General features: G+C 40.0%; 1 protein-coding gene across 1 annotated transcript in view; it reads left to right on the top strand.

The window, feature by feature from the left end:
* The window catches only part of REEP3 (receptor accessory protein 3), a 101,719-nt gene that overhangs the window by 68,202 nt on the left and 19,637 nt on the right, over positions 1 to 13,880 (top strand). The window contains exons 3-5 of the mRNA XM_047826351.1: positions 4,610 to 4,686; positions 7,389 to 7,509; positions 7,681 to 7,794. Coding sequence (XP_047682307.1) covers positions 4,610 to 4,686; positions 7,389 to 7,509; positions 7,681 to 7,794 — 312 coding nt within the window. The remainder of the gene's footprint in view (positions 1 to 4,609; positions 4,687 to 7,388; positions 7,510 to 7,680; positions 7,795 to 13,880) is intronic.

The following is a 13,880-nucleotide window of genomic DNA, read 5'->3' on the forward strand; positions in this document are numbered from 1 at the left end:
ACAGTTAAGTTACTAACTTACATTTGCATAACATTTTAATAGTGACTATATTTGGTTATATACATTCATAAGATTACCAGTGTGAGGGGCTTCTCGGGGGCTCAGTCAGTTAAACATCTGACTCTTGATTTTGGCTCAAGTCATGATCTCATGGTTCATGCGTTCGAGCCCCGTGTCAGGCTCTGCGCTGGCAGTGCGGAGCCTGCTTGGCATTCTCTCTCTCGCCTTCTCTTCCTGCCCCACCCCTGTGTTGTCTCTATCTCTCTCTCTCTCACACACACACAAAATAAATAAACTTAAAAAAAAAAAAAAAAAAGATTATCAGTGTGATCGTTTTCCTGCCAATTTTTGGTTTTAGTTTTGCATTTTGTTATTGATGTTTTCTGTTGATATAAAGAATATTTTATCTTTATTCTTCACATGCTTAATTATACTTTTATAGTTTTGTGATTGTTTTTTTTTTGGTTTTTTTTTTTGTTTTTTTTTTGGTTTTTTACCTTGACTTCTTCCTTGCTATTTCCTTGGAGCAAAACCTTAAACAGTAAGCTTCATGGCCTTGAGGTGTAATTTTAATAAAAGCTGTGCTGAGTAATCATTTGGTATAAAGTCCCAACCAAATCCATTAATAGAAAAATAAGCAATGTCTTTTCAAGGTTAACTTCCTTTCTGGTTGCTCACATGAATAATACACACTTATTACATTCATTTAATTATTGCCTGCAATTATAATTTAAGATCCATATTTCTGGTAAGGACAACCAAAAAATAACCTTAAGTTTAAGAGCAGATTATCAAAGAGTTTGTTCATTAAGGACAAATTAATATACCATGGGGTTTTGCTTATATAAAATTGTTGTTAATCCAGGAAAATGTCCAGGAATACCCTCTTGACTGGATACTTTGTTGTGTTTTAACTAAAAAGACATGGCTAGGGACTCCTGGGTGGCTCAGTCAGTTGAGCCTCCAACTCCTGATTCAGCTCAGGTCATGATTCCAGAGTCGTGAAATCAAGCCCCCTATCAGGCTCTGTGCTGAGCATGAAGCCTGTTTAAGATTCTCTCTCTCTCCCTCTGCCCCTTTCCCCTGCTCACACTCTCTCTAAAAGAAAAAAAAAATTCTATTTTTAAAAGGCATGACCTTCTTTTTCTCCTTTTTTTATTCTTGACATTACTAAATATAAAGTGGGGTTTTTAAAGAGATAAACATTACATTCTTTAAAGCACTTTTATCTTGTGGATTTAAAATTAATTTCATAACTTCATTTGGAAACTGAGTAAGCACTTGACCGAAGCGAGCGTGCGCTTGAAATCTGGGACGTTTAGCGGTTCTCATTCATTAGAGAACTAGTCATTTGGAGGTATCACCAGTCACTCTCCGTGCAGTCCCCTTTTCCTCTCTCTTCTCTATTAACCAGCAAATTATGACTACTCGGGGAGTTGTTATCCATTTGGAAACTCACAACGGTAACAGCGGCGGGAAATAGTGAAATAACGAAAAGTAACAAGCACCGACTTAAATAATTTTACCTTGCTGAAAGTTTCCTAAGCTTTCTAGAAGAGAGTCAATTTAAGCCTCCTCTTTCCTGGGCAAGAAGGGAACAGTTTACCCTGAAATCCCCGTGTTGAGTACAAGGAGGGGGACGGGGGACCGAAAAGATCTGGTCCGAAGGCCGCCGCGCACTGAGAAGCCGCCCCCTTGATAGACTTGTTCCTACTCCTGCCATTTCTTAGCTCACCGGCCAGATGCGGCTTGATTATTCAGGCCCCTCAGGAAAGTAAGAGGAGTTTACCGTCTTGTCTCAAACTCTGGCCCATGCAGCGCTCGAGTCTCCTCCAGAGTCGCACCATGGGTGGACCGGTGGGGCCCCTCGGGAGCCATTTCTTTTGTAATTGGCTCGGTTTTTTTCAGTAAAGAGTTGTATAGTTTTAAAAAATTAAAACTCCTTAGATTCTTTCTAGCTGTATAAAACCTCATTCTTCTGTTTGCAGCCTTTTCTTTCTTTTCTTTTTGGGGAGAGGCATATAGTCAATCAGGGTACAAGCTAACCCTCTGAATACAGTTGAGAGGTCAAAGTGCTGAGTTAGTGTTTGGCTCTGGAGGGGCAGGTGAATCAGAGCTTGTCAGAGTATCACTTAACTTAAAAAAGGGAGGGGCGGGGCGCCTGGGTGGCTCGGTTGGCTGGGCGTCCGACTTCGGCTCAGGTCACGATCTCACAGCCCGTGAGTTCGAGCCCCGCGTCAGGCTCTGGGCTGATGGCTCAGAGCCTGGAGCCTGCTTCCGATTCTGTGTCTCCCTCTCTCTCTGCCCTTCCCCCGTTCATGCTCTGTCTCTCTGTGTCTCAAAAATAAATAAACGTTAAAAAAATTTAAAAAAAAAAAAAAAAAAAAAAAAAAAAAAAAAAAAAAAAAAAAAAAAAGGGAGGGGCAGGAGAAAGTATACATAGGATGAAAATCCCCATATTTGGACAAAAGCTTGGAATTGGTGGCAGTGAGAGATTTTAGAGAACCCATGAAAAGTGAACAACTAAAGAGTACATTTGGGCTGTTTTGTTTTGTTTTTTAATTTGAGATGATAATTGTAAATCCATTGCTTTGTTTTTCAGATATAGATAAGATGCCCTATTTGCTTTGGGCAATTTTTTTAAGCTTTCAGGAGTCTATACATTAGAGTAAATTGGTATGATTTCTATTTCATAATACATTGCTTCAAAAGTTATTCGTGGCTATTTTTAATTGATTTGTCCATGTAAATAGAAAACCATAAAAGCCACTTGAATTGTAATTCATTTCTATTGTCTATGGAATACCCAAACAAGCTTCTATATTAAAACTAAATAGTAGGTCAATTTTCTAGCTATTTATAGAGACCTAAATTTTTTTGTCCTCTCATTTGGAAGAGAACAAGGGAAGCAGTGGTTATTCTTGGATTTCACATTTAGCCAATCCTCACAAATTCTTTCTCTACATAGTATAATTGATTAATAGCACCAAATCCAGGGTCAGAGAGCCTGGATTCAAATTCCGGCTAAATGACCTTGAGCAAGTCATTTCACCTCTCTGTGTCACTGTTTCCTTATCTATAGTGGAAATAATTATGTTTCCTACCTTGTAATATTGCTGTGGAGAGTAAATTACTTAATATATGTGATATAGTTAGTGTAGTCCCAAGGCCATAGTTGGCATGGTTTTACATATTAGCTATTATTATAATATTGAGCAGGAGAGCAGAGATTTTAATCCTTAATGAAAATCCAACCTACTTGAGTGATAAGAGAGTTTGTGTACTCAAGTAGGTGGAAAAGTATAGTCGGGGAAATGAATTCAAGAAAATTAATCTGGTAGCATTCAATGAAAAGGATTGGTATAAAGAGACACTGGAGTCTCAGGGACCAGTTAGGATGCTCTATTCCAGGAAAGAGGTAAAAACGTCTTGAACTACTATCTCAGTCCATCCAGATTTCTGGAACAAAAATACCATAGACTAGGTGGTTTATAAACAACAGAAATATATTTCTCACTGTTCTGGAGGTTAGGAAGTCCACGATCAAGGCAGGTCTGATTTCTGGTGAGACCCACTTCTTGGTTCATAGGTGGCCATTTTCTCACTGTGTTCCCACATGGTGGAAGGCATGAGAGATCTCTTCGGAGGCCCTATTAGAAGAACAGTAACTCCATTTATGAGAGCTCCACCAACACGACCTCATCAGCTCCTGAAGGTGCCACCTCCCAATACAAATTTGGGGTTAGGATTTCAACATATGGATTTGAGGGGGAGGAGGACACAAACGTTCAGCCTATTGCAGCTGCCATTGTGGTGTTGGTAGAAGATGGAAAATGATATGTGAGAAGTTATAGGCTTACATATGGGGGAAAAGAATACACTAACTTGGGGTGCCTGGATTAAGCATCCAACTCTTGATTTTGGCTCAGGTCAAAATCTCACGGTTCGTGGGTTTGAGCCCCGCGTCGGGCTCTGCACTCCCTCTCTCTCTCTCTGCCCTTCCCCTGCTCACAGTCTGTTTCTCACTCTCTTACAATAAATAAATAAACCTTTAAAAAATAAATGGTTAAGCATTAAAAAAGAGAGAGAGAATACAGTACCTGATTTTCAAACTGGGTGACTAACATTATGGATGTAATAAATCCAGGATCGTTCTTTGGTTTCTGAACAGTTTCTATATATTGAGAGTTAAGGAATGTAAAGTTAAAAAGACAAGTCAAGATTAAATGTGGTCATATCTTATTATGCTGTTATTTATATAACAAGTAAATGGCTAATCGTCATCCATAAAGAAGCACGTTGATAAGAGTAAGATCTTTCAAAGAACTTTCCTCCAGTTAAGAAAAATCTATCCTATTGTGCTGATTCTTTCATTCAGATTCCTACATTATATTGTGTCAGGACTGGCAATTTGTTATTCTTTGATTCTTGTCTTGTATCCCAAGATTGTTGATGTTGTGATACGAGGAATTCAGACATAAACCTATTGAGAATTAAACCACCAACTTCCGCACTTGGTCCAACTATAGATGTGGAAACATATATGTAATTATTCAGAGTTGCAAATAATTTTCATCTGTTATTTCATAAGTATTTTTATTATTTCCAGGTCCGATGGATGATGTACTGGATTGTTTTTGCTCTCTATACTGTGATTGAAACAATAACAGATCAAACAGTTGCTTGGTAAGTTCTAGCACTGAGAAAGGGCCAGACTATAGATACCTCATCAGGTGTCCTGAGTTCTTATCCTGCCCTTGGCTGGTAACCCGGTGAATTTGATCAAGTTACTTACTTATCCAGTGTTTCACTTTCTTTCTCTGGTTTCCCCATAAGAACATTACTTTCCTTACAGTCCCCCCTCCAATTAAAGCAGCTCATGTCTCCCCTTGGGTTGCTCCCTGCCCTCCTCCCACACAGGTCCCAATATCTTGGAATACAAAAACTTAGTTGTCATCACCCTTTTTCCACAGGATGACTTGAGGCTATTTTTATCACTTCCTAAATGACTCCCTCTTTGAAGCCCACAGCATCTGGTTCTAAACTCCCTCCCCATCCTTAAAACTCTCAACTACAAACATTCAAACTGGATGACGTCAGCATCCACGTGGACGCCCACTCACCACCAGCTCCTTGGCTGCTCTGTTCCAAATAGCTGAGACAAAATTAAAGCATGTTTGTACCCTCAAGGATTTAACATTTTACCAAGAAGCGATACCAAAGGGAACAATTTGAATCTCCTGTGCCATATTTCACTGGTGCGTTTCCATCTAAACCTTATCATCGCTGGAGAAGTCCTCCTTTCAAAATCTTTAAACTTCATACCTTGCCAGTATCCTAAACTGCCCTCGCTGTACAAACCTTCAGCCTAAATTAGCCTTTCTTTGTTTCCTTTCCTGGGCTACAAATGCAGCACCCCCAGAACATCATTCAGCTGCTCTCATGTAGGTACCAGTTTGACCCTCCCCATTCCCTTTACTTGCTGCTTCCCTGCCCTCCTATATCTGTTTCAGACACTTGCTATTCTCTCCTTTAAACTGTCTTTCTGGCTTTGCTATTCTCATCGTATTCTCACAGCACATTAGGTCATATTGGATTGCTAGGAAAAAAATAAAGAAGTCACCAGACTTTAACGTTCTTAACAACTTGCCCTTATGTATGAACCTCTCTGTGTCTGCAGCCATCTTTCTCTTCTGACTTGAAATGTGAGTTATTCTTCCTCTGTCCCATAGCTCATTCATTTACCTGTTAAGTGTTTGGTGGAGAGTTTTGGGGGAGGGTTTTTTGTGTGGTTTTAAATGGCAGAACACAGATTTCAAACCATGCTAGGTCTCTTAAGTTTCCAAGTTCTCTTTTTCAAGACTTCTCATATTTTCCTGATTGCAAATGTCACCTATATATATTATTAAGAAGCGAGTGGTGTACAAAAAGTTTACTGTGAGGGGCGCCTGGGTGGCGCAGTCGGTTAAGCGTCCGACTTCAGCCAGGTCACGATCTCGCGGTCCGGGAGTTCGAGCCCCGCGTCAGGCTCTGGGCTGATGGCTCAGAGCCTGGAGCCTGTTTCTGATTCTGTGTCTCCCTCTCTCTCTGCCCCTCCCCCATTCATGCTCTGTCTCTCTCTGTCCCAAAAATAAATAAACATTGAAAAAAAAAATTAAAAAAAAAAAAAAGTCAAAAAGTTTACTGTGAATAGCGAAAGCCCAGAAACTCCTCTGTAACTGCGCCATGGTAAAGACCCTTTGTTGACTACACAACAGCTTTTCCTTACTGCCCTGGACCCCTCTGCCTCATCAGAAGAGCCCAGATTTGTTCAGTTAAACCATGTATCTTAATAATCTGTGTCCCATGGGATGCTAGCCCCTGTGGTATATTGTTCACTTTTGCTGTGGCAGCAAACAACCCTAAAGTCATGATGGGTTAGAAAAACAAACATGTATTTCTTGCTCAACTTATGTAAGGGTAAAAGGTTGGCTGCAGCTTTGTGGGGCTCAGTTCAGTTTTAAGTGTCTTCTCGTTTCAGGCCCAAGGCTGAAGGAGCAGCTGTTTCATGGCAGAAAGCAAAAATTTAAAGCAAGAGGTTGGGGGTGTTGGGGTGAGGAAGTCAAAGGGCATTTAAAGCTTCTGCGTGCATGTGATATGTCACACTCACATTATGTTGGCCAGAGTAAGTCACATGGCTAACCCCGCAGTCATTCCTCGAGGAAGTGTACTCAGCCCGTAGGGAAAACACTGCAAAGTCACATGGAAAGGGGCATGGGTAGCTGACACTAATTCCCAGTCTACCACAATGATAATTCCATTCCCCTTACAAGTGAATGATTGTCTGCCAAGTGCCGTTTTCCGGCCAAATGAGACTGGAAGGGGAGTTTTGGGGGGGAGTGTTGAGAAAGAGAAGGACATGTGTTCATGGGGTAACTTTGTGCCCTTGGAGTATTACAAAGCTTCCTCCTGGCGCTTGGAGAGATGTCCGGTACTGACGCCCCCGTTGGGCTCTGCAGAATGGTGGCTGGTATACCTTACTGCCGTGGTCAAATGCTGTTAATGTTCTCTCTGGACTGCTACAGTCAGCGGGCAGCTTGCCTATGGTTGCTTATACAGTTGTAGTAGAAGTTTCGGAATCTCAGCAGGGATCAGGTCACTCTTTGGTTAACTGATTTATAGTTAATGAAATTAATTCGTCAATTCAAACATAGTTATTTCCTTAATCACTCACTTTTACATGTGAAAACTTAACACAATGACTGAACTTTCTTAAAAGAAAGGGTGTGTGTGTATGTGTGTGTGTGTGAGAGAGAAAGAGAGAGAGAGAGAGAGAGAGAGAGAGAGAATGAGATTTCCTCATTGTAGTTTATTTTCACCAGTGGTTTTTTCGAATTTTTTCTTGTTAGGTTCCCCCTGTACTATGAGCTTAAGATTGCTTTTGTCATATGGCTGCTCTCTCCCTATACCAAAGGAGCAAGTTTAATATATAGAAAATTCCTTCATCCACTTCTTTCTTCAAAGGAAAGGGTAAGATCTATAAATCCATAAATCATTTGTTAGAAATGGACATCATCACATGTTTTGTGCTATTAAACAAGTAAAACTATTATATCTTCGGGGAAAAGTCCTTGTTTTTGGCTTGTTGACACTATTGTTAAATAAAATTTATACCCATGAGTTTGTTTGTTTTTCCCCCAGGAGATTGATGACTATATTGTACAAGCAAAGGAGCGGGGCTATGAGACCGTGGTAAACTTCGGGCGGCAAGGTTTAGCTTTCGCAGCCACTGCTGCTGTCACTGCAGCGGTGAAGGTAATTGTTTATTTATGTTTTTTATTCAATGTCACATTAAGTCAATGGACAAAATAGGGTGGCTTTTTATTCTAGATCATTATAAACTTTTGGCAGAATTTTGCTTTGCTTATTTTTGTAATGTAAATGATAATTTAAAAAACATTTTAATGCATGTGTTTTATAACTGCTCAATATTCTGAAAGTCTTAACTGATCACAAAATGAGAGCTAGTTAATATATAAAACCATACCTGAAGATGTCATTTTGTCATAATTTTCCTACTTTATAGTCTTAAAATAAGGTTGAGTAAATCACCTATAGTAAAGATGACCATTCTTTCTTTCCCTGTCTCTGGTCTCTCTCTCTCTCTCTCTTTCTCTCTCTCTCTCTCTCTTTCTCTCTCTCTCTCTCTCTGTCTCCCGATGGCAATGTCTTGGTAGGATTTCTGGCTTACTCCTGCACCCCTACTTCAACCAATTTGAGGTAACTGATTATTCAAAATAAGGCATGAAAAAATTCTGTTCTTAAAACTTGAGATTTTACTTAGCCAGTTACTAATGTCATGTGTTGTGTTTTTTTGCAAGTGAAGTTATCAAATGTATGCCTTCTGTGAAAACTTGCATTATGGCTTTTGGATTTCTTTGCATGTAGTAATTAGTGTGGTTTATTTTGAATACCATAGCGTAATTGATTTTGGTGTGTAGTATATGGAAAGAAAACAGGCTTCAGATCCTGAAAATGCTGAGTGTGACTTTTTAAATAACTATTGGTGATTTACTTAACCTCTGTGTTCATGGTTGCTTCATGTATAAAAGAGGAGTAATATACCTGTCTGCCAGAGCGTATGAAAAAGCACAGTGCTTGCCAAAACATAGTAGGAGTCCAATAAACATTAATATCATGTGTGTGTGTCTCTCTTTCAAGTGAAAATTTGAGTTTGTTGCTATGAAGTTAAATTGAGACTAAATAGTATTCCAGCTTCTGAGTTAGACTTTTTCAACTTGGTTATCTTGAACTAAAATAACAACGCTATGGAAATAAATATTCTAAGTGGTGATTCTGCATAATAGGAATGGTGATGGGATATAAAATGTCAGTGGGGTTTCCAGAATGATCCTTAATTTTTCAGAGTGAACTTTGGCTCAAGTACAATTAATATGATCAACAAAATTAAAAACCAAAATTATATTCGGGGCACCTGGGTGGCTCAGTCGGTTGAGCATCCGACTTCGGCTCAGGTCATGATCTCACAGTCTGTGAGTTTGAGCCCCACGTCAGGCTCTGTGCTGACAGCTCAGAGCCTGGAGCCTGCTTCAGATTCTGTGTCTCCCTCTCTCTCTGCCCCTCCCCACTTGTTCTCTCTCTCTCTCTGTCTCTCTCTCTCTCTCTCTTCCCCCCTTTCCCCCCTCCCTCTCCCTCTCTCTCTGTCTCTCTCAAAAATAAACATTAAAGGGGCGCCTGGGTGGCGCAGTCGGTTAAGCGTCCGACTTCAGCCAGGTCACGATCTCGCGGTCCGGGAGTTCGGGCCCCGCGTCAGGCTCTGGGCTGATGGCTCGGAGCCTGGAGCCTGTTTCCGATTCTGTGTCTCCCTCTTTCTCTGCCCCTCCCCCGTTCATGCTCTGTCTCTCTCTGTCCCAAAAATAAATAAACGTTGAAAAAAAAAAATCTTAAAAAAAATAAATAAATAAAATAAATAAACATTAAAAATCTAAATTATATTCAGATTATATCCCCAGAAGTGTTACATTCAGAATTAAGTGTAAACTTATTAACTATGCAGCCCTAGACATGTAAGACAACTGTATCATTAATGATTATTAACTATCAGCACTTTAGTGAAGAATAGTTTACCTGTTACCTGGCTTTTAAAGGCTTTTTCTTTTATTAGTATAGATATACTAAAAATTTTAATCTTATTGGACTGTTATCCATTGTAAAAGAAGTTCATTTGCTTTTTTTTCTTGCTTAATGAGAATACATTCCTGATTTCCATGTGTCCTAAAAAAGAGCATCCAAGAGACATAATATTCAACAACTAGAAATTCTACCATAAGACCACAGATGCAGTTATTGAAGAAATAATACAATAATATTTCCCAGAACTGAAGGACATGATTTCTAGATTGAAAGAACCCACGGGGCCTCTGGGTGGCTCAGACAGTTAAGCATCTGACTCTTGATCTCATCTCTGGTCTTGATCTCACCTTGGGAGTTCAAGCTATGCCCTGGACTCTGCACTGGGTATGAACCTTACTTAAAAAAAAAAAAAAAAAAAAATAGAAAGAGCCCACAAAGTACCCAGCACAATGAATGAAAAAAAGACTGACTGTAAGCAAGGTCATTGGAATAGTCCAGAGACACTAGAGACAAGGAAAAAGTGTTTAAAGATTCCAAAGATATAAAGTATGTCATATCCAAATGACCAAAAATCGGAAAGGCATTAAATTTCTGAATAGTGACAATGGAAGCTGGAAGACCAAAGAATAATACCATCCGTGATACCATAATTTTCACCCTCACATTCTGAAACAGTCAAGCTCTCAGTCATGTGTGAGCTTAGAATCAATCTAATTTTTTTTTAAAGCATGCAAAGTCACAAAATTTACCTCCTGTTCATTCTTTGTCAGGGTAGATATGCTCTGCCACAATTAGGGAATAATCCATGAAGAAGGAAACCCATGGTATCAGGAGATAGGGTATCTAGCACTGAAGGGAGGGGACAGTACTTCCCAGAATGTACATCTACATAGCAAGTCAAGTGCAATTGGCCGAAATTGGATGTGATGGGTGCAGGGTGCCAGGAGAGGTATCTCAGGGGAATATATGAGGATGAGAGTATCTAATAGGTTTAACCCTATGCAGGGATGATACTTAAATTAGTCAGCACATGCTACAGCCAGTCAGAAGACACTGAACACCACGAAAAATATCCCAGAGGCAATGTGAAGAGGGAGGCATAGCATGACTAATCAAAGGAGTATTTTAAAAACGGGATAATTGTTGACTCTGGAAAATAACAAAAGTTATATAAGAAAGGAAGTGTAATAATGGAGCATGACTAGGCCCAGCAGCAAGCAGCATTTATATCAGAATCATGAGAACACAGACTGTAGATTGAACAACTGTGATTTTGCTCTCTCAGGAAGGTGGAGGAAGGAGAAAAGGAAGTGGAAGAGAAAGAAAATCCTCACCTGTCAGCTAGGAAAGTAAAGGGTTTGATTTTTTTTTTTTTTTTAACATTTATTTATTATTAAGAGACAGAGAGGGATGCCTGGGTGGCTCAGTTGGTGAGCATCCGACTTCGGCTTAGGTCATGATCTCACAGCTCGTGAGTTCGAGCCCCACGTTGGGCTCTGTGCTGACAGCTTGGAGCCTGGAGCCTGCTTCGTATTCTGTGTCTCCCTCTCTCTCTGCCCCTAACCCACTCGCGTTCTGTCTCTGTGTCTCTCAAAAATAAATAAACATTCAAAAAAAAAAAAGAGGCAGAAACTGAGCATGAGCATGGGAGGGGCAGAGAGGGGAGGAGACACAGAATCTGAAGAGGGCTCCAGGCTCTGAGATGTCAGCACAGAGCCCCATACGGGTCTCAAACTCACAAACCCTGAGATCATGACCTGAGCCGAAGTCAGACACTCAACCGACTGAGCCACCCATGTGCCCTGGAAAGTAGAGGGTTTAAAGTGGTGCCTTCAAGAGGATACAGAGGAGAAGGGGACCAGGGACAAAACAAGAAAGCCTGTCGCTTTCCTTTGTTATAAAATGTACTTTTATTTGACTTTACAAATGAAGTATAGTTGATCGCTGAACAATAAGGGTTTCAACTGCCTGGATCCACTTACATGCCAGTTTTTTTTCAATAAATTCAATACAGTCCTCTATATGTATTTTCTCTTCCTTAAGATTTTCTCAGTAGCATTTTCTTTTCCCTAGTTCACTTTATTGTAAGAACACTGTACATAATACATGTAACATACAAAATACATGTTAATCGGCTGGTACTAGTGAGGCTTCCATTCAAAGGAGTCAAAACTTGTAGGCAGATTTTTCACTGCCCGGTAGTTGATGCCCATAACCCCCACGTTGTTCAAGGGTCAAATGGTACATGTATTATTACCCGCCCACCCCGCCACAAAGATGCTTTCTCAGTTTAACATTTTTTTTTTTTTTTTTAAACATTTATTTATTTTTGGGACAGAGAGAGACAGAGCATGAACAGGGGAGGGGCAGAGAGAGAGGGAGACACAGAATCGGAAACAGGCTCCAGGCTCTGAGCCATCAGCCCAGAGCCCGACGCGGGGCTCGAACTCACGGACCGCGAGATCGTGACCTGGCTGAAGTCGGACGCTTAACCGACTGCGCCACCCAGGCGCCCCATCAGTTTAACATTTTTAAAAGCATCACTCAACATGATTCTATGGCAAAAACCTAAACATTAAATTTCCACTTGAAAAATTGCTTAGAAAATATGGACATTTTAGAACATTGTTTTGGGAAATGTAGAAGCATACAAATTGCATTTTTCCTACTCAGTTCAACACTTAAATGTAGTTTCTAGTCCTGCTACTCTGTGAAACACCTTCCTACATACATATTGTGACTATTTCATGGGATATGTGTTTTACTTTCAGTTATGTTTATTGCTTCCAAACCCTCTATGTGGGGGATCAGAAAAATCCCCACTAGAGCCACCTGGGTGGCACAGTCAGTTAAGGTCCAACTTTTGATTTTGGCTCAGGTAATAATCTCACACGTTGTGGGGCCCCATACTGGGCATGGAACCTGCTTAAGATTCTCTCTTCTCCCTACACATCTTTCTCCACAAGCCTGCTTGCTTAATCCCCATTATGTTGTCTTATCCCCATCCCTTCCTCATTTGTTTTTATTTTATTCTTTGCTGCCATCAGTGTTTAGCATCATGCACATTTATTCAACATCTGCTGGTTTAATGCCTAATGTATGGTCGGTGCTGGGGATGCAGCCGAGAACAAGATAGATACGGTCACTACTCTCACTGCCTGCTGTCTCGCTGAATGTCTGTTTTCATTAACTGAAAATTTTATCTCATCTTTGGTTGCTAAAAGCTTTCCCCTTGCCCTCCATTATTAAAATAAGCATTAACTCACAGAAATACTTTCCTTTAGAAAGGCTATAAAAGCAATCCTATACCTATATTTCTCTGCTTTCTTCTTTGTGATTCATGGTTTGTGTTTATATATTTAGCATCATAAAACCACCTCTCCATTCAAAGGCAGGAAATAGCATACGAGCCATTCATCTAAGTCACCACTGCAAATCAAATGCATGTCCCATAATTTGAATTGGTTTTGGAACTTTCCCTCCTTGTCTGTGATGTGGTGGTCCTTTTGTTATCAAGATCACTATATGTCAGGTAGCCCTCACCATTCTCAGCATGAACACTGTGAATGTTGGCTTCAGCCTGGATTTTATTCATTAGGAATAGTCATTAAGTATGCCAAACATAGCATAATGTTAATACTATTTGCCTCAGTTTGTACTGTGCCTATTTTCGTGTAAGTGAAATTAGTTTCATCTCTGGAGATGTCAAAGAAAGGCCCTATGATGGAAGAAATCACTGAACCAGACACTTCCTACTAAAGAGTAAATTGAAACTGAAATAGAAAATAGGTCAAGTTTAAGGAGAAACTCCAAGAAAGCCAGTAGTAAAGCTTGAGAATTAATTTATGATTTTTACAACATATAGTTTGTTAAAAATATCTTTCAGGCTAAAAATGATTGGACTCAAAATGATTTATGACCTTTAAAGATCAGTAATACTCCCTGACTAGGATTCCCAAGTTGAACCACCTGAGCATGTTAAAGATGAAAATAGGAATCTAATCAGAACATTTATTACACCGTAAAGCAATTTTCTGAAAATGTTACTCAGTTCTGTGACCTCATTACCAGGCATCTGTTCACAAGGTCAGTGTACAAGTTTATTTTGGCTGAGCAAAGCAGAGACATATGAAGGACCTTCAAGGATTTTGCTGAGGATGTTCAGCATTCCATAGCTTTCACATGAGAAATGCAGGTGGCTTTTGTACAGATGAGCAACATTACTACCAGATAAAGGGCCAATGAAG

Source organism: Prionailurus viverrinus, chromosome D2 (genome assembly GCF_022837055.1).
Source record: "Prionailurus viverrinus isolate Anna chromosome D2, UM_Priviv_1.0, whole genome shotgun sequence".
NCBI lineage: Eukaryota > Metazoa > Chordata > Mammalia > Carnivora > Felidae > Prionailurus > Prionailurus viverrinus.